The sequence below is a fragment of the Anthonomus grandis genome, chromosome 10 (assembly GCF_022605725.1).
Source record: "Anthonomus grandis grandis chromosome 10, icAntGran1.3, whole genome shotgun sequence".
Taxonomy (NCBI): Eukaryota; Metazoa; Arthropoda; class Insecta; order Coleoptera; family Curculionidae; genus Anthonomus; species Anthonomus grandis.
The window spans coordinates 371,985-390,234 of record NC_065555.1 but is presented as its reverse complement, the minus strand read 5'-3'; the positions used below and the strand labels follow the sequence as shown (position 1 = coordinate 390,234).

Genomic DNA, 18,250 nt, shown 5'->3' with positions numbered 1-18,250 from the left:
TAATCAAATATTTTAGAGCATATCTGTACAAATTTTCAAAATTTTAGTTGATTAATTCTTTGAGATATGGACATTTTTTTTTAATTTTTGAAAAAAATGCTTTTTTTTCAAAAATAGTTCTTTCTCAAAATTTTGTACGAATTTTGAAAAATGCTGAAATAGGTGTCCGATCAAATTGTCCAGAGAATATGTGTACCAATTTTCAAAATTCTATCTGGTCAATATTTTGAATTATTGATATTTTGTCGAGTTATAAGAATCGACAATTTTTTGTCCAAAAATATTTTTTTTTCTTAAAAACTTGTGCAAATTTTGAAAAACGCTAAAATAGGTGGCCGAAGAAATTGTCCAGAGAATATGTGTACCAATTTTCAAAAGAGCATCTAGTCCATTTTTCGACTTAGGGACATTGATTCAAATAATTGCAAAAAAAAATTGTAAAAATAATTATTTTATACTACTTGTGAAAGTCACGAGCCGCCACCGCAGGCTACCCTTTGCCACTTTTTAGTTTTTTTTTCTTTATTCTCCTTGCTCACTTGCAGTAATTAATAAACATAAAAATATCATCGACTTCTTTCCCATAGACCTTATTTCGTTACGTTTCCTCAGGTAAACTGGCAACACAAAGTAAGCACTTACTGGGTTCGCTTCATCCACGTGGAAGTGCTCGGGTTCCCCCCTTCGATGCCCACCCCGGCCACCATCAAAGTGGGCGACAAGGTCCGCGTGAAACCCACCGTGAACACTCCGAGGTACAAATGGGGTTACGTGACCCACGACAGCGTCGGCGTCGTGGCGGCGATTTCGCCCAACGGCCACGACGTCACCGTCGATTTCCCGAAACAGCAAAACTGGACCGGGCTGCTGTCCGAGATGGAGGCGGTACCGTCGTGCCACGAAGGCGTCGCCTGTAACAGCTGCTGCGTCCAGCCGATCAGGGGTCCGAGGTTCAAGTGTAAAGTGTGCGAGGGATACGACCTGTGCGACAATTGTTTCTACACGAAGCGGAACCACCGGCACGGCTTCGTGAGGATTCAGGAACCGGGCGGTGCAGAGGTGGACGCCGGTAAGGCGGGCCGGTACTATCGGCAAGAGACCGTCGAACTCGAGGGGGACATAATCAGCGAGTGGAATCGGATGGTGAAGGACATCTCGGTGTCGTCGAAGTATGGGGAGCGATTCGACTTGCCCGGGTTCTTTTGGCAGAGTAACGGGGCGAAAGGGAAACACTGGATTAGACTCGAGTTGTTTCCCGATATTCTGATTAAAAGTTTGAGCGTCAGAGTGAATCCGGACGACGCCAGTTTTATGCCTTCTCTCATCGTTGTATATGGTAAGTAAGGTGTCTTTCGTTCATTCAGAAAACTATTTCATATCTCTGTTCTTATTTCAGGAGGAAATAGTATAACTACCTTGGTCGAATTAGACACTATTTTAGTAAACAAATACGAAACGAACGTGATCTTACTCACGAACGTAGATAAACATTATCCATTTATCGAAATCCATATAACGCAGTGCAGAAGAAACGGTACCGACTGCAAAATCCACGGGATCACTTTGGTGGGAGTGAAACAAAAAACCACCGGGGACTTTAAGACTTCCGTCTCTTTTCTCGCTAACGACTGGGACTTAAATAAGGAGAGTCTGCCGGCCCCCACGGTAGTAACGACAACGTCGCAAGATGGTTATGCCACACCAAATAACGCGGTCGGCTGTAAAGTTTATGTGTGGGGGTTGAACGATAAAGACCAATTGGGAGGCATGAAAGGTAATTCTTTTATTAAAAAGAGGGAACATTACAAATCCTATTAAATCCACAGGTTCTAAAGTAAAACTGCCGGTACAGTCAGATTTCTTGTGCCAACTAAAACCGGTCCACATAGCCGGCGGGTCGAAATCTCTGTTCGTGGTGTCACAGGAAGGGAAACTGTATGCGTGCGGCGAGGGTACGAACGGTCGTCTGGGCCTGGGGCACAGTCTGAACGTACCCCATCCCCGTCCCGTCCCCTTTTTAAGTCAGTACGTGGTCAAGAAGGTGGCGGTGCACTCGGGAGGGAAACATGCGATGGCCCTCACCCTGGACGGTAAAGTTTTCTCGTGGGGCGAGGGAGAAGACGGGAAACTCGGTAAGGAAATAATTTGGAGTGTTTATAGCGCTACAAGTGTAAATGACATATATAAACAGAAATGTAAAATGATTTGGATTCTCTATAGACCGTAGATGTTGTGATGTAAGTTCCCATTTATAAAAAGAAAAATTCTTTTCTAAGATTGGTCTTTAAGTTGAACCGCTTTTAAACGGAGGTATTATATCTATTTATATCTATTTTTTTTACTATTATAGCTACTTATATATTTTTTTATTAATTGTATTAATATTTTTTTAAATAACTAATAAAATAGAAGTAGAGCATACGTATATGTATTATGAGGCGAACAAAAAAATATTTTTTTCCACTGGTAATTGTTATTATTGCCTAAAGCATTTATTCATTTTGAATTTCTTAAAACTAATTCAGTAAGTAATATAATAGTAATTATAATACCTACTTAAATTCCTAGAACAATGAGGAGAAAATATTATATTTGTTGTGCACATACTTTGTATATTCTTTGCTCATGTTCTCTTAATTTTTGCACATATTGTTGTAGATCTGTCAAGAGAAAGAATAGAGTTTTGTTATTATGTTACACACAGTTTTCCTTTAAAAATGATTAATATATTTTGAAGGACACGGCAACAGACTGAACCTGGACAAACCCAAATTGATCGAATCGTTAAAAAGTAAAAAAATCCGCGACATCGCTTGCGGGAGCTCGCACTCGGCCGCTATCACGAGCAGCGGCGAACTCTACACCTGGGGACTGGGCGAGTACGGACGGTTGGGTCACGGGGACAACGTCACCCAACTGAAACCCAAATTGGTACGGACACATTGAAAGGAGCCACTTGACTCGATAAAATATAATAAAAAATAATTGCAGGTGAAAGCCCTGGTGGGGCACAGAATCGTGCAGGTGGCGTGCGGCAGCAGAGACGCCCAAACTCTGGCCCTCTCGGATCAAGGGATGGTGTTCAGTTGGGGCGACGGCGATTTCGGGAAATTGGGCCGCGGTGGTTCCGAGGGGTGCAACGTGCCCCACAACATCGAACGGTTGAATCACTTGGGCGTGACGCAGATCGAGTGCGGGGCCCAATTCTCGTTGGCACTGACGAAGTCCGGGCACATCTGGACGTGGGGCAAAGGCGACTACTTCCGGTTAGGCCACGGTACCGATCAACACGTTCGTAAACCGACCCTGATCGAGCCCTTAAGGGATCGGAAAGTGATTCATGTGGCTGTAGGGGCGTTGCATTGTTTAGCGGTCACGGATACGGGACAGGTTTATGCTTGGGGGGACAACGATCACGGACAACAGGGTAACGGTACCACCATAGTGAATAGGAAGCCGGCCTTGGTGCAAGGGTTGGACGATGTGCATATTAATAGAGTGGCCTGTGGTAGCAGTCATTCAATTGCTTGGACTCTACAGGATGTTCAAACAGTGGCTAAGGTGAGATTAATTAATAACAAAAATAATAATATTTATTTATTTATCAACATATTTACATAGTAATTATAGAAATATATAACAAATTATATTAAGCTTAATGGCAAGTATTATACTCCATATCACATCACTCAAAATCATAGTAAGTAATAAGTACATTATTTAACACGAAATAGGTGCCCAACCAAATGGTCCAGAGAATATGTGAACAAATTTTCAAAATTGTATCTGATGAATTTTTTGAGTTATGGACATTTTGTCGAATTTTTATTTTTTTTTCCAAAAATATTTTTTTCTCAAAATTTTGGAGAAATTTTAAAAAACGCTAAAATAGGTGTCCAATGAAATTGTTCAAAGAATATGTGTATAAATTTTCAAAACTGTATCTGGTCAATTTTTTGAGTTATGGACATTTTATTGGATTATTAATATAAGAAAGTATGTTTTTTCTAAAATTATTTCTTTCTCAAAATCTTGGAGAAATTTTGAAAAACGCCGAAATAGGTGTCTAATGAAATTGTCCAAAGAATATGTGTATAAGTTTTCAAAATTGTAGTTGGTCAATTTTTTCAGTTATGGACATTTTGTCGAATTTTTATTTTTTTTTCCAAAAATATTTTTTTCTCAAAATTTTGGAGAAATTTTAAAAAACGCTGAAATATGTGTCCAATGAAATTGTTCAAAGAATATGTGTATAAATTTTCAAAACTGTATCTGGTCAATTTTTTTAGTTATGGACATTTTATTGGATTATTAATATAAGAAAGTATGTTTTTTCCAAAATTATTTTTTTCTCAAAATCTTGGAGAAATTTTGAAAAACGCCGAAATAGGTGTCTAATGAAATTGTCCAAAGAATATGTGTATAAATTTTCAAAATTGTAGTTGGTCAATTTTTTCAGTTATGGACATTTTGTCAAATTTTTAGAATGAAAAATTATTTTTTCCAAAAATATTTTTTTTCAAATACTAGTAGAAATATTGAAAAATGCTGAAATAGGCGTTCAAAGAATATGTGTATATAGGTGCTCATTTACTTCTTGAAAACAACATTTTTACTTTTTTATCTTGACCATTTAATTATCTTTTAGGTGGAACCAGTGATCTTCTCTGTACCTAAAGACCCTCTGGGGTCATCTATCTTGGGCCTGTACGAGGGTGAAAAAGTACCAATTTATTTGATATAAACGACCCAAAAAATATGAACAAGAACATTTTTTAGGTCGCAATGAAACCCGCGGGCAAAAATTCACCCTCGTTAAGCAGCATCGTGATGTCCCTGGAGAGCAACACCGCAAAACAGCAGGCGCTGCAACACGTGTTGAACGCGATGCACATCCAACAGTTGCGTCAGGCGATAGTCCGCGCCCTGAGCAGTCACACCAACGTGAAAAATCAACCGGGTATAAAACAGGGCGGCACCCTCGACCTGGACAACAGGGGCGGCAGCCTGACTTACAATATAAACGGGGGGGAGGCGGTGTCCGGGGGCGGGGAGGCGCCCGTTTCCATCTCGGAAATCGCGGATATGGCAACGTCGCAAACTAGTCCGGACCCGGAGTATCCGTTGGCGCTGTTGCAGTCGATGACGGCGAGCAGCTGCTCGGCCAGCATTTCCTCGAAGCACAGTAAAATGTCCACCAGTGCCATGAGCGTCATCGCGGCCACTTTAACTAGTCATGCTGAGGTAACTAACTAACGTGAAAATTCAACGAAATATGTAATTCATCAAATGAATTACTTTATGTCTAACTTCCTCTAATTTTCAAAATGAAATAGGGATATATAAATGAGAATTTGTATATAATGAGAGGTTTTCTTATTAGGGTTTGGATCCTTTGGAAATAGTGTTTTTCTCTTAACTTGACCAATTATCCAAGAAAAACAACACTTTGTTCCCATACTCCTCTGATTCATAAATTGATACAAGGATATATAACTAAGAATTCATCTTTTTCCTCTATTTCTATATTATTGTTTAATTTTCTTAATAGTGTTTGGATCATATGGAAATAGTGTTTTTATCGTATAACTTGTTCTTCTTATAATTGTATAAAAATAATATCACTTTGTTCTTATACTGCTCTAATTTTCAAAACTAATGTCTAACCAATTTAATGAAGAATTTAATTTCTATTCCATAAAAAATATGTTAAATCGAAAGAGGTTTTTTTAGAAGATAGAATAGGAAAAAATAGAAAAAAAAATCATTAAACATATAAATTACATTTTTAGCAATTTTATGGAAAAATTTCAATTTTTTATTCTTGTATCCTGTACAACTTCAGAGAATCTTTAGAAATGATTTTTACTGATTTGACCCTATTTCTTTGGATTTTTTGATTTTGGAAGATAATCCTGGTCCAAAATGAGCATTTTTTCAAAATATGCTCCGAATTATTTTTTTGCTGCTTAAAAACAATTTAAGAGCTACTTAAAAAACTTAATGAAACAGAAGGATTTACAAGTCGAGTTTTAAAAGAAACCATCAATGAATTAAATAAAATCTATAAAAGGCGAGATATCAGTAAGAATTAAACAAAAAAAAAAAAAAAAAAAAAAAAAAAACACTTTTTTACACAAAATTAATGTTTTTTTTTTCTATAATTAATTTTTAACTATGAACAGGGTGCACATTCATAATATACTTAACAACTGTCTACTTAAAAGAACATTGTAAACTAAAATTATTACAGTTCTTTTCTTTACAAAGATTTTTAAACTCTAATACTCCCTGTATATTATGATTGTTACTATTATGAATATTATTGTCTTTATAAATACCCTTAAACTAAAAACTTAATTTACTTTTTTAATAAAAACCATTTATTAAAAAAAAATTTTTTTTTGTCGAATAGAAATTGCTTTATTAAACTCATTGGACAAAAAAAAATTGTTTCATGTATATATTATATATTTAGGTCGTAGGCGACAATGGACAAACCGGCTTGGACGACTTCACATCACTTTTGACTGAAAACGACTCAAGACTGATTGTTGATCTCCTTAAATTAGCTGTAGCGGAACGGATTGAAGACGACCAAGCCAAAGAGGTAACCTTCTTGCATCATAAAACTACTTAAATTAAATAATAATCACCATGACGATTCAGATTCTTGCCACGACCTTGATAACGATGGGATCCGCAAATCCGTCGATCGGCGCGATGCTACTCGAGCTCTGCGTCACCGAACTCGAAGACACCACCAACTCCGCTCAGCCCTACTCATCGACTCCCCATCCGGTGGTGCAGGAGTCCAATCATCCCTACTTGGACGATATTAAATTGACGGGACGCGTCAGATTACCGGGAGCGGAGGCTTTGAGGGTCGAGTTCGACCGAAGGTTTGCGTTTAAATTCCATCCCTTGAACGGTCAGTTTTGATTCTCGGTTGATCATCGCAGGTGTTCAACGGAACGACGTCACGACCCTTTAATAATCACCGATGCCTCCTCAAGGGTGATGACGATGCGTAGCGGTCGCGAATGGTCCGATTGGTCGGCCGAACTGCGAATCCCCGGTGACGAACTCAACTGGACTTTTAGCAGTGACAGCTCGGTTAACGGGTGGGGTTGGCGGTTTACCGTTTATCCGGTGGTGCCCAATAATGGGTACGCAACAAACCCCTTTTATTTCTAAAGTGCTAACTATTGGCCTTTTTTTCATAATAGAATAATGGAAATTGGATCTGACCGGGCCATCTTAAGTCAACCCTCGATGGATATGGTCATGAATTTACTGGATCCTCGTCTCTATTCTTCGGCGAATCCCGCTCTGATGTCCCGGTTGGCTGCTGCTTTGGCCGCTTGTTCTCAACTCAGTTTCTTGTCCGCCAACCAAAGGATGTGGGCTCTACAAAAGCTGCACAGGTAGCATCAAATTTCCTTTAAAAAAAAAACTCTAATACAGCTTTTATGTAACATTAACAATAGTCCAGATGTTTCAGATTAAAAACTGCATCCAATGCTTTACTTTTTTATTATTCCCATAATAAGTTGTTTAAGAATAACATTTTCATGTGTAGACTTCTTACGGACAGCAAGCATAAAACGGCCTCCGAACAGTTGCAGCACTTGAATTCGCCAGATGGCGCCCTGGCCAGTTTATTAGAGGAACTACCGCAGGCCTTGCTGAGACAATTCGAATATGAAGACAGTTCGGTCAGAGCGGGACTACACTTGATGCATTCAGATTTCTTTAAGGTTTTAGTTGCTCTCGCTTGCGACTTGGAGTTGGATAAAAGCGCCGATATCGTTGATAATCATAAATGGTCGGTTTTTGATGCTTTCTCGGCAATTATCAATGATATTATTATAATTTTTCTCTTCAGGGTGTGGTTTAGGAGGTATTGTAATGCGGCCAGAGTGGCCAAATCGTTGACTCGCCGTCTACCGTTGCCGATGAATTTTTGCTTCGAGGTGAGAAAGAAATTCACCGACAGCCAGGACTGCTCGGATTCCTCCATTGACTGTTATTTGGAACACGAAAATCACGTGATTTTCAAGAAGGAGCACGATGAACAACTGTTGGTATGGCTTAATCGGAAACCGGAGGATTGGACGTTGAGTTGGGGCGGATCCGGTAATAAATCTATAAAATTTTAACTACCGTTATTCAATGTGGTTTTTAGGTACCATATATGGGTGGGGCCATAACCATCGTGGTCAACTGGGAGGTGTCGAGGGGGCCAAAGTGAAAACTCCCACCCCGTGCGAGGCTCTGACCCAACTTAGGCCCGTGCAACTGTACGGGGGTGAGCAGACTCTTTTTGCGGTCACAGCCGATGGAAAAGTTTACGCTACGGGATACGGAGCGGGAGGACGATTGGGAATCGGGGGATGCGACAGCGTTTTGGTTCCCACTTTACTCGAGTCCATCCAGCACGTGTTTGTCAAGAAAATCGCCGTCAATTCCGGAGGAAAGGTCAGACTTTGCAAATTGTTTAAGATTAATTTATTTTAAAGTGGGTTTTACAGCACTGCTTGGCCTTATCAGGTGATAATGAGGTGTATTCGTGGGGCGAGGGCGAAGACGGCAAATTGGGCCACGGAAACAGACTCTCTTGCGAAAAACCTAAACTGATTGACGCTCTACAAGGTCAGTACGTAAAAATTAAGTAAGCTCTCGAAATTAATAAATCACTATTAGGCTTCGAAGTGGTGGATATCGCGTGTGGTGGTGCCCATTCGGCGGCCATAACGGCTTCCGGTCATCTGTACACGTGGGGCAAAGGTCGATACGGTCGTTTGGGGCACGGGGACAGTGAGGATCAACTGAAACCGAAACTGGTCGAAGCCCTGGTCGGGTACAAAGTGGTGGGAGTGGCCTGTGGCTCAGGCGATGCGCAAACCCTTTGTATCACCGACGATGATAACGTGTGGTCCTGGGGTGACGGAGACTACGGGAAACTGGGGAGAGGAGGGTAAGTACTCTCTACGGAACGGAGTGGAGTCAGTAAAATGTCGAATGGTTTTTGGTAGATCTGATGGTTGTAAAGTACCGATGAAAATCGAAAGTTTGGCCGGTCTCGGGGTGATCAAGGTGGAGTGCGGATCTCAGTTCTCGATCGCTCTCACCCGTTCCGGGAGCGTTTATGCGTGGGGCAAAGGCGACTACCATCGTCTGGGGCATGGTACCGCGGAGCACGTCAGAAGACCGAAAAAAGTTGCAGCGTTGCAGGGAAAAAAAATCGTGTCAATCGCCACCGGATCGTTGCACTGCGTCGCCTGTTCTGACGAAGGAGAGGTAAATTTGACAAATTATTCATTGGCATAATGGTAGTCAGTTGGAATTTTGAAAAATCTATTCAGTATTGGTATCATATGAGTCGTTGGTAATTCCTAAAAAAAAACCAATAAAGAAATATACGGATCTGGTGAACGAAGGTTTTGGGTGCGGAAATCAATGTGCTAACCTGTAATAATAAATCAACCAATTTCTGTTGAGGCATGGTTGTTAAGATTAGGTGAGTTTTAGCGTTAACCAGGTTACGTTTCCTGGTTACAGTGACAAATCAAAAAATTTTCCATAATTTTAAGTGCAATTTTCAGAAAATTTGCTCAACTTATTTTCTCTTTTGCCGTGGGTGATCGGCCTCTAATCAATTAAAGTAACTCGGATTTCACTTTGTAGGTGTTCACTTGGGGCGATAACGACGAGGGTCAACTGGGCGACGGCACGACGAACGGCATCCAACGTCCCCGACTGATCACCGCGTTGCAGGCGAACGTGAAGAAAATCACGAACGTCGCCTGCGGATCCGCCCACACTCTCGCCTGGTCCACGGACAGTTCGGCGAGTGCACGTTTACCGTTTCAGGCACCGATCGAGTACGACCTACTTCAGGACATTCCCACGTGGGTCCTGCATAGACGTTTGGTCCTGCTACATCATTTCACCGAACTGATTTGTCCCTGCATCACGATGTTCCCTATTACTGGGGAGGATTCGTTGCACGAGTTACGGAACATTTTGATTTATTACATTAAGGAGGCGACCTTTAGGAAAGTGGTGCAGGCCACTATGGTGAGGGATAAACATCACGGGCCTGTGATCGAGCTAAATCGGTGGGTTGCATTTTTTCGTGTCATTTTCAAAAAAATGATAAACGTATTGTTTTAGATTACAAGTGAAGAAGTACAGATCTCGAGGTGGCTTGGCTGGGGTGGACGGAATGAAGTCAGTTTTTGGCCAAATGGTCACGAATCTGCCGCTTCTCACTTCCGAGGCCCTCGCTTTGCCCCATAGAGTTTGGAAGGTCGAATTTGTCGGTAAGATCATCAAAATTTAGAAAAAATTCGATTAAAAATTCCTTTTTGCGATTTTAGGTGAAAGTGTGGACGATTGCGGCGGAGGTTACAGCGAATCGATCGCGGAAATGTGCGACGAACTCCAAAACGGTTCGTTACCCCTGCTTATCCCTACTCCGAACGGTAGAGATGAGGCGGGAGCGAATAGGGATTGTTTTGTTTTAAATCCCACGGCGAAGACTTGTTTGCATTTAAATATGTTTAGGTATACATAGTATGTTGTCACTGTATCATTAAAAGTTTGTTATTTTATTTAATTACAGGTTTTTGGGAGTTTTAATGGGAATCGCGATAAGAACCGGATCTCCGTTGAGTTTAAATTTAGCTGAACCGGTGTGGAAGCAATTGGCTGGCATGGAACTGACCCCAGCCGATTTGACCGAGATTGACCGGTAATTTCAGCTAGTTGTTTTAATTCGTAATTACGGTTGATGTTGTGAATATTTTAGGGATTATGTGCCCGGGCTGTTGTGCATCAGGGATGCCGGCTCCGACGAGCCCCTTTTCCAAAACCTGGAGATGCCATTCAGCACTCCGTCCTCCTGTGGCAACGACATACTTTTAAGTACCAAATACAAGAGGATCACTTTTGAAAATAGACTGGAATATGTGAGATTAGCTTTAAATTTTAGGTGATGATTTATGATGCCTTTAATTAGTTTACGGTTTTAATTATTAATGTTTTATTAGGTTACATGAATTTGATGAACAAATCACCGCAGTACGAGACGGCATGTCGAAAGTGGTTCCGGTGCCACTTCTCAGCCTTTTTAGTGGCTACGAATTGGAAACGATGGTTTGCGGTTCACCGGACATTCCCTTGTCTTTATTGAAATCTGTGGCCACATACAAAGGTATAATATTATATTTCGGTCGACGTTTCGATCTCTATATGATCGTCCTCGGTACTCAAATAAAATCATACATTTTGGCATATAATAATTGATGCTTACTTATAATTAATTTTCTTCAGTCTAATTTAAGTATTTTGCATAAAATTAATTCTTTTAAAGAATTTATTACTAAGGTGTAAATCACAACTGACGGCCGATTTTATAATCGTTTTAAAATGAACTTTAAATATAAAGTATCCTTTAACTTTGAAAATGGGATTTATAATTTGGTCTGTTTGGTTTTGCTAAAGCTCTAAAGCTTGTTTAAAACCAAAAATATTTAACTGAAATTCAAGTAGTTCAAAGAAGAGTAGGTTTAATAAGAAATAATTTTAATGAATATAGGAATCTGCATTTTTTGAACGTTTTGATTAAATTGGGTAAATTGAGCCTTTAATAAAGTCAAGAACAAACAGGTAAACATTTTAAGACATTTAAGAGAATGAACAATGTTTTGCTATAATTTTATTCAGCGAATAATAAAATTCCTTCTAATTCTACGATTTTTTACATCGGCAAATATGTAAATAATGGTCGCTGATCTCATGGGAGTGTCAAGATCTTCAGCTTACTGAATCATTAAGGACGTAAAGACTGCTATTGCATTCCTAGGTAAAACATAAGAATGGATACAGACAATGTCGAATTAAATAAAACCGCCGATCAATTTTATAAAATTGCACGGTGTCCCTGAGTAATAGGAGCAATTAATTGCACATTAATTAAAATCGATTCTCCTGGGAGACAGATGCTGAAATATATCATTCGAGAAAAGGATCTTTCGATATTAATTTCCAAGATAATTTTTTTCGCTAATATTGTGTCAAGATGGCCCTATTTTTAATATAAGAAAGAAAAATGAATTTAATTATTTATGCATAAAATATACTCAAAAAAATTGGAAGAAGTTAATGGAGACTCTAAAAAAACTCGACGAAAATTAAATAATTTCTGTAAAAAAAAGCATATTTTTAGAGCCGGTAGACAAAAACAAAATTAGCACTCCTGTCATAGCCCAAATCGTTACTAAGGATATAAAAAACTTATGATAAATTATTTTTTAGAAACAGGTATATTTCCAGAGGAGCTAAAAATAGCGAAAATCATCCCCATATACAAAAGTGCCAAACATGACGAACTAAACAATTACAGGCCGATATCCCTATTAAGGACATTTTCAAAATTAATAGAAAAAATAATTAAGGTCAGGATGACTAAGTTCATAAAAGGAAACTTCAAATTCGATAACAACCCGTATGGATTTGCCGTGCAATATCAGTAGTGGTAGTTTTTGTAGACCTAAAAAAAAACTTTTAATATAATCAGTATACAATTATTACTTGAAAAATTGAAAATGAGATTCAGAGGACCATATGAAAGTTTGTCAAGGACATATTCAGTTGGCAAAGACATTACATAATGGGAAATTAAAGAAACTATTTTTTTTTTAAATCTTCTCCCGAAGATGATAGCATCGTTAGTGAAACACGTGTCGAGAGTACAAATAAAGAGTTTTGGTTAGTGGTAAAACTGTCTGGTAATTTGAGGGTCACCACACCAAAGGTTCCAACCATAGGACTAAATAAATGAATTAAGAAGAAATAATAATAAATAAATGTATTGAATTAAAAAAATTATTGAAATATTGAACAATAATAGTACTGAACAAAAAAAAAACAACTTTTTAATGAGCATTAATTATTACGTTTACTGTGTGGGTAATTTAACCTTTGTAACTATGGCAGAATGTATGATTTTAATCGTGTATCTTTTAGAGTCCAGATTTATATGCAACAACCTATATTAAGCAAACTATGACGAGATATAACGGCATTATTTAACGTTACCGGTAATATTGGTACTTCTAGGTATCGATAGTACCGCCCCGCTAATCCAATGGTTCTGGGAAGTAATGGAAGACTTTAGCAACCAAGAGCGTTCCTTATTCTTGAGATTCGTGTGGGGCCGAACCCGTTTACCGCGTACAATCGCAGATTTCAGAGGCAGAGATTTCGTGATTCAGATTATCGATAAGTACACTCCGCCCGATCAGTTCTTGCCCGAGAGTTACACTTGCTTCTTCTTGCTGAAAATTCCGAAATACTCTTGTAAGGTAGGAAACAATTGGATCATTTTTACTTACATTGCACCTTAATTCTTTTTGTTTTCTTTTCAATCAGCATATCCTTCAGCAAAAACTAAAATACGCGATTCACTTCTGCAAGTCAATAGACAAGGATGAGTACGCGAGGGTGGCGATGGCCGGCGACCTGGCGGTCAGTTCCAGTTCGGACGTGGAGAGCGACCCGGAAATGGACAGTAGCAACTGAAAACAAACGACAACGGAGGAACTCGTGCTCCCGTCCAGATCCACTTCTCACTATTATAGATTAGAAACAAAAACAGCAAAAGATAGCATCTCATTAGTTACTAACGCTAGCCTTGTAATAATTGTTTTCTAATAATAAAAATGGTTGTTTATTTACCGTAGGGTAGGTATGTACTTATACAGGGTGTTTTAGTAAGCGTGAATCACGGCCATATCTCGGGAATTGTTAATCTGACATCATTGGATTTTCTTTTTGTTTAAAGTAATAAAAGTGGCCATGAGAAAGTGCTAGAAATTATTTTTCGGTTAGAAACTTGGTCACCAGGGTACGCTTCCTGAAATTACAAGAATATAATAGTTTTTATAATATTTTTAATTTTTAAGTTTTTAATTCAAATCTCCCACCAATTTAGGCAAAAAATATTCGCGTACTACTAGATACAATATTTAGAAGTACTTACATTTGATTTTTAAACAAGCCCAAATTGAACAAAATCATTTAAAAGTTTTAGTCAATATAGACAGTTATACTTTCTCTACCTTTAGCATTAACCTTAACCTTTTAGTCTTGAACCAAAATGATTGAAAATACTCCAAGGTTTCTAATTATGTAAAAAAAGTACCTTAATCTGACATTGTTGAGAGAAAATTAGAATTGAATTATTGACCTTCCCAGTATTTTCTCTTGGTCACTTTTATAATGTCAAAAAATTCCAATGATGTCTATAGATTGATAATTCCCGAAATGCGAACCACTCTTACTGAGACACCCTGTATACATACTTATTTCATAACGCGTTTACTTTTAGTGAAATTTAAGTATTATTACTGAAGGATTTTCTGTATAACAACCATGGTAGGTAGTGTCGTTTTTGCTTCGGTTAATTTCAGCCCTATTTGTATTGTGAGGGTGGGTATTTTTTCTGATAATCTTTTCTAGGTTATGTACACGCACCTGTGATCTACTTTATACACTAAATACTCCGTTGCTTGAATAAAAAAAAAACAATCGCTACGATGCCAAATTGAGCTCATTACGCGTTTAGTTAATACTTTTATACGCCGCTCTGTATATTGACTATAATGTTTACTACATTCCCCCTTTATTTTTTTACCCATATAAAAATCTATATAAGTGTAATATTTGCAATTTTAGTTATTATGCTTAAGGGATTTTTTTATTGGATGTATTGATGTCTCTAGTCACCTCATTAGTAATCTAATAAAAAAAAAAATGTTTATCAAAAAATTATGTTTGTGTTTTTTTTTTAAATGTGCTTTTTATCCCGCTAGCTACATAACTGAAAATTTACAGGAAACATCGTCCCCTAAATGTTTCATTATGTGTATAAGAGTTTCGGCCATTATCTCAATTTGAACAGGCAGCTTAGGGGTCTTTAAATAGGAGGGCGAGAAGCGGCAAGGGAGCACGAACCGAGAACGTCGACGAAATTGTTTTATAATCGTTTGAATTTGAAGTATATTAACAGCGGCAGCAGTAGAAGAATTATTGAAAACAATAGGAATAGATTTATTTATTTTGGTAATCAGTGGCATGGGGTGAAGTTTTCGGAAGAAAAAGCGATTTGATGAAGGAAAAGTGGAAAGTATTAAAAATGTTGATAGAAAAAAGGTACCGATAATTCTCTAAATGAACTCTATTTATCTGATTGGATTTCTGCTGCACTTCTTGAACCAACTTGTAAAGGAATGACGCATTCAGGATAAAGGAGGTTGACACTGGTTAACTTAAGTTTTACCAAGGTTAAAAAGTAAATTATACGCGACTTTGAATTGTGATCCAAGATGTAGTGAAGTACAGAGTGGGCCATTCTTGCTCCGAAAGTAAGCGACATACAAAGAAAATGTTTGAGACCAAAGCTGTTCAAAACCGAAGGAGACATTTAGTTATCTGTGGGAGTCATTTTGACCTTGACACGAAAACGACCTTTTGAGATCGTTTTTCAAGGTCGTAAACTCACTCTATTTTTAAAACCGTAAACTAAAGAAGAAAACGTTTTTCTTTTCCTGTTTCCGAGTGCCACCCATGCCAAATAGATTCTCCCTTTAATTTCCGCAAGTAACTTTGCGTATGGTGATGTATCGTTAAATTTTGCTCATTGTTAAGGTTCATTTTTAGGTCTAATTTCGTGGATTGTTTGTTATTAGCATATTGTTTAATTCTTGAATGTTGATTGTCAAGACTGCAAATCTGCGATGGTTTAGGTATGTTCTATCGATGTTTAAAGTCTTGTTTTCCCAAGCAAGCTTCTTAGAAACAAACTCCAGTGCTCAGGTAAATAGTTTGGAAGAGATCCTAGGTGTCCAAAAATGTTTAACGTTTTTATCACAAATATAAAATACATATTATCTTCTAAACATTGTATATGTATGTTTCATGGAGAGCACAAACAGATGTAACAAAGACAGCAATGTTGTATAGACTACAAACTGTCCTACCTATCGAGAGCACAGTATTCTTTAAATTTAAAAACTTTGTTACATTTGCTATCTGTTCACATCCAACACATTATATATAATTATCGTTAAATATAAGGATATTTATTGAACAATTTTCTAGTGAATTTTTGGTTTTGGTATATTTATTAACCATATATGGTGAAGGTATATTTATTAAACTGTTGAATATACTTATAACATATATGTACTACTAATTAAAACGTTTTTTTTTTTAGAAAATAATGGTCTAAGAAAAAAATGCTTTTTAACAAAATTAATAATAATAAAAAAATCTTTATTTTTTGTATCTATACTTTTCTCACATAACCTTAAGGTTTTCGAATAAAACGTGAAAAAAAACTATTTTTATTCTCGAAAACAAGGCGTATTGTTATGAAAATTGCAAAAGTTGTGCCATTTTTTTCTCGCAAATAAGTGAAAATTCTGTTTTTTTAAGACAAGTCATTAAGTTTTGAACACAATTCATTTTTTACAACTTTTCATTATATAAGTTCAAAAATACAGTTTTTTTAATTATCAACCATATATGGGGTCAAGGCATATTTGTAATACTGTAGAATATACGTATATCATGTAAGATTCTGTTTACAAAAGTAAAACATAATAACCTTTTTGTTAAACGTGAATAAAACATAAACTATTATTAAATTCTTCAACGTATATCACGCGGACATTTTATCCGATATTTATCAATAATGTACATCTGGTGTAAACCATAAATAAACATTTATGTAACTACCAAGAAAGGTAAGTCCATTGCCAGGAATTCAACACTATATTATTTGATCTTTTGTCTCTTGTTTTGGTAATACAATAATCTATACCAGGGGCGGTTCCAACGGGCGGAAATAGTGCACACTTCTCCTTTTTAAAGCTATCCAAATGTGAAAAAAATCTGTTAATAAATATGAGTCTAATTCTATATATTCGCCTATTCACCTTTAATCGTTAATTGAAATATTTAAGAAAATGTTGGAAAAAAATGTTCTTTTTAAAAAAATGAGCTGTGGATCCGCCACTGTCTGTACGGATAAAGAGGTTTTAATTCGGTTTAATCTGTACGGATCTGTACGGATAAGGAGGTTTTAATCGGATAATTAACACTAAATAGGTATAACGCTGTATTTTAAATATTGATTAAAAAAATCTACATTTTGCATATTTAAGGTGTTCCCTGCTTCACATTGATTATTGTCAAAATATTGCCCGAAAATATGGCATTCATGTAGTCCTATTAAATCAAACTTTAATAATTCCTAATCATAATCTGTCCACATACCTATTCGTACATCCGCAATATTACCTGAAACTTTTTCTATTGCAAAAATTAATATATTATTAGGAAAAGAACGATTTTCATAAAACCTAATATTTAAATGTGTTTTTTTTTTAAATCCTCTATACCTATAATGGCGGCTATAATATGATTGTTTAACACCCTAAGCAAACTATTTGTGACGCATATAAAGGTGCGACATAGTTAACCACCCCAAATAGCATAGGGCCATGATTTATCCCCTCGGTAGACTAAACATACACAAAAGCAGAGAGGAAAAGGAAAAAGAAAGCGGTAATGTGCGATCCCTTGTTTGCTATTTGGATTGGTAGTAGTCGGTGAACGCCCATAGAACGCGAAGGGATCCACGCAGCGCCAATGGCCGCTTTTTTGGGCGGGAACTCGACGAGGTGGGGTGAAAAACCAGATACACTCATACCATTTACGAATTGTTATCATCATTAATAGGTACTGTTCAATGTTTTTCCATTATGAGCGTTTATGATTTTATGGTGTAATTTAATTTTTTAAGTGTTACATGCAGGTGGTATTTTACTAATTGTAATATCGCCTTGCTTAATGTTTCACTTAAATTAGAGCGAATGTAATTATTCCGTATTACATAGTGTAAAGGAGCAGGAAGCATACACTTGGGAAGAATTAAAATATTCTATAAGCTAAAATATTATAGATTCATTATATTCTAATCTTAATAGCCGCATTACAATATAAAATTAAATCTCTTAATTTGTTGGGCGCCAAAAAGTTGTTTTTTTATATATAGGGATAAGTTGAAATTTTTTTGCAAAAACTGCCTGTATGTAATATTGACTTATAACGTGAGTTAATAGTTGACAAATACTTCGTTTTAAAGCATATCTTGGAACCTCATTCAACAACTCCA

At 37.2% G+C, this 18,250-nt stretch overlaps 1 protein-coding gene across 1 annotated transcript in view; it reads left to right on the top strand.

Annotated features, from left to right (window-relative positions):
* Positions 1–14,841, top strand: part of LOC126740970 (E3 ubiquitin-protein ligase HERC2) — a 63,795-nt gene extending 48,954 nt beyond the window's left edge. Inside the window, exons 29-53 of the mRNA XM_050447181.1 lie at positions 613–1,336; positions 1,397–1,774; positions 1,827–2,132; positions 2,738–2,931; positions 2,992–3,561; positions 4,649–4,723; positions 4,780–5,244; positions 6,479–6,610; positions 6,670–6,902; positions 6,963–7,169; positions 7,230–7,427; positions 7,583–7,828; positions 7,889–8,139; positions 8,189–8,481; positions 8,535–8,655; positions 8,707–8,980; positions 9,039–9,303; positions 9,691–10,124; positions 10,180–10,328; positions 10,386–10,572; positions 10,631–10,759; positions 10,817–10,999; positions 11,058–11,221; positions 13,129–13,373; positions 13,441–14,841. Of these exons, the coding sequence (XP_050303138.1) occupies positions 613–1,336; positions 1,397–1,774; positions 1,827–2,132; positions 2,738–2,931; positions 2,992–3,561; positions 4,649–4,723; positions 4,780–5,244; positions 6,479–6,610; positions 6,670–6,902; positions 6,963–7,169; positions 7,230–7,427; positions 7,583–7,828; positions 7,889–8,139; positions 8,189–8,481; positions 8,535–8,655; positions 8,707–8,980; positions 9,039–9,303; positions 9,691–10,124; positions 10,180–10,328; positions 10,386–10,572; positions 10,631–10,759; positions 10,817–10,999; positions 11,058–11,221; positions 13,129–13,373; positions 13,441–13,590 (6,573 nt within the window). The 3' untranslated portion in view covers positions 13,591–14,841. The remainder of the gene's footprint in view (positions 1–612; positions 1,337–1,396; positions 1,775–1,826; positions 2,133–2,737; positions 2,932–2,991; positions 3,562–4,648; positions 4,724–4,779; positions 5,245–6,478; positions 6,611–6,669; positions 6,903–6,962; positions 7,170–7,229; positions 7,428–7,582; positions 7,829–7,888; positions 8,140–8,188; positions 8,482–8,534; positions 8,656–8,706; positions 8,981–9,038; positions 9,304–9,690; positions 10,125–10,179; positions 10,329–10,385; positions 10,573–10,630; positions 10,760–10,816; positions 11,000–11,057; positions 11,222–13,128; positions 13,374–13,440) is intronic.
* Positions 14,842–18,250: the final 3,409 nt, after the last annotated feature.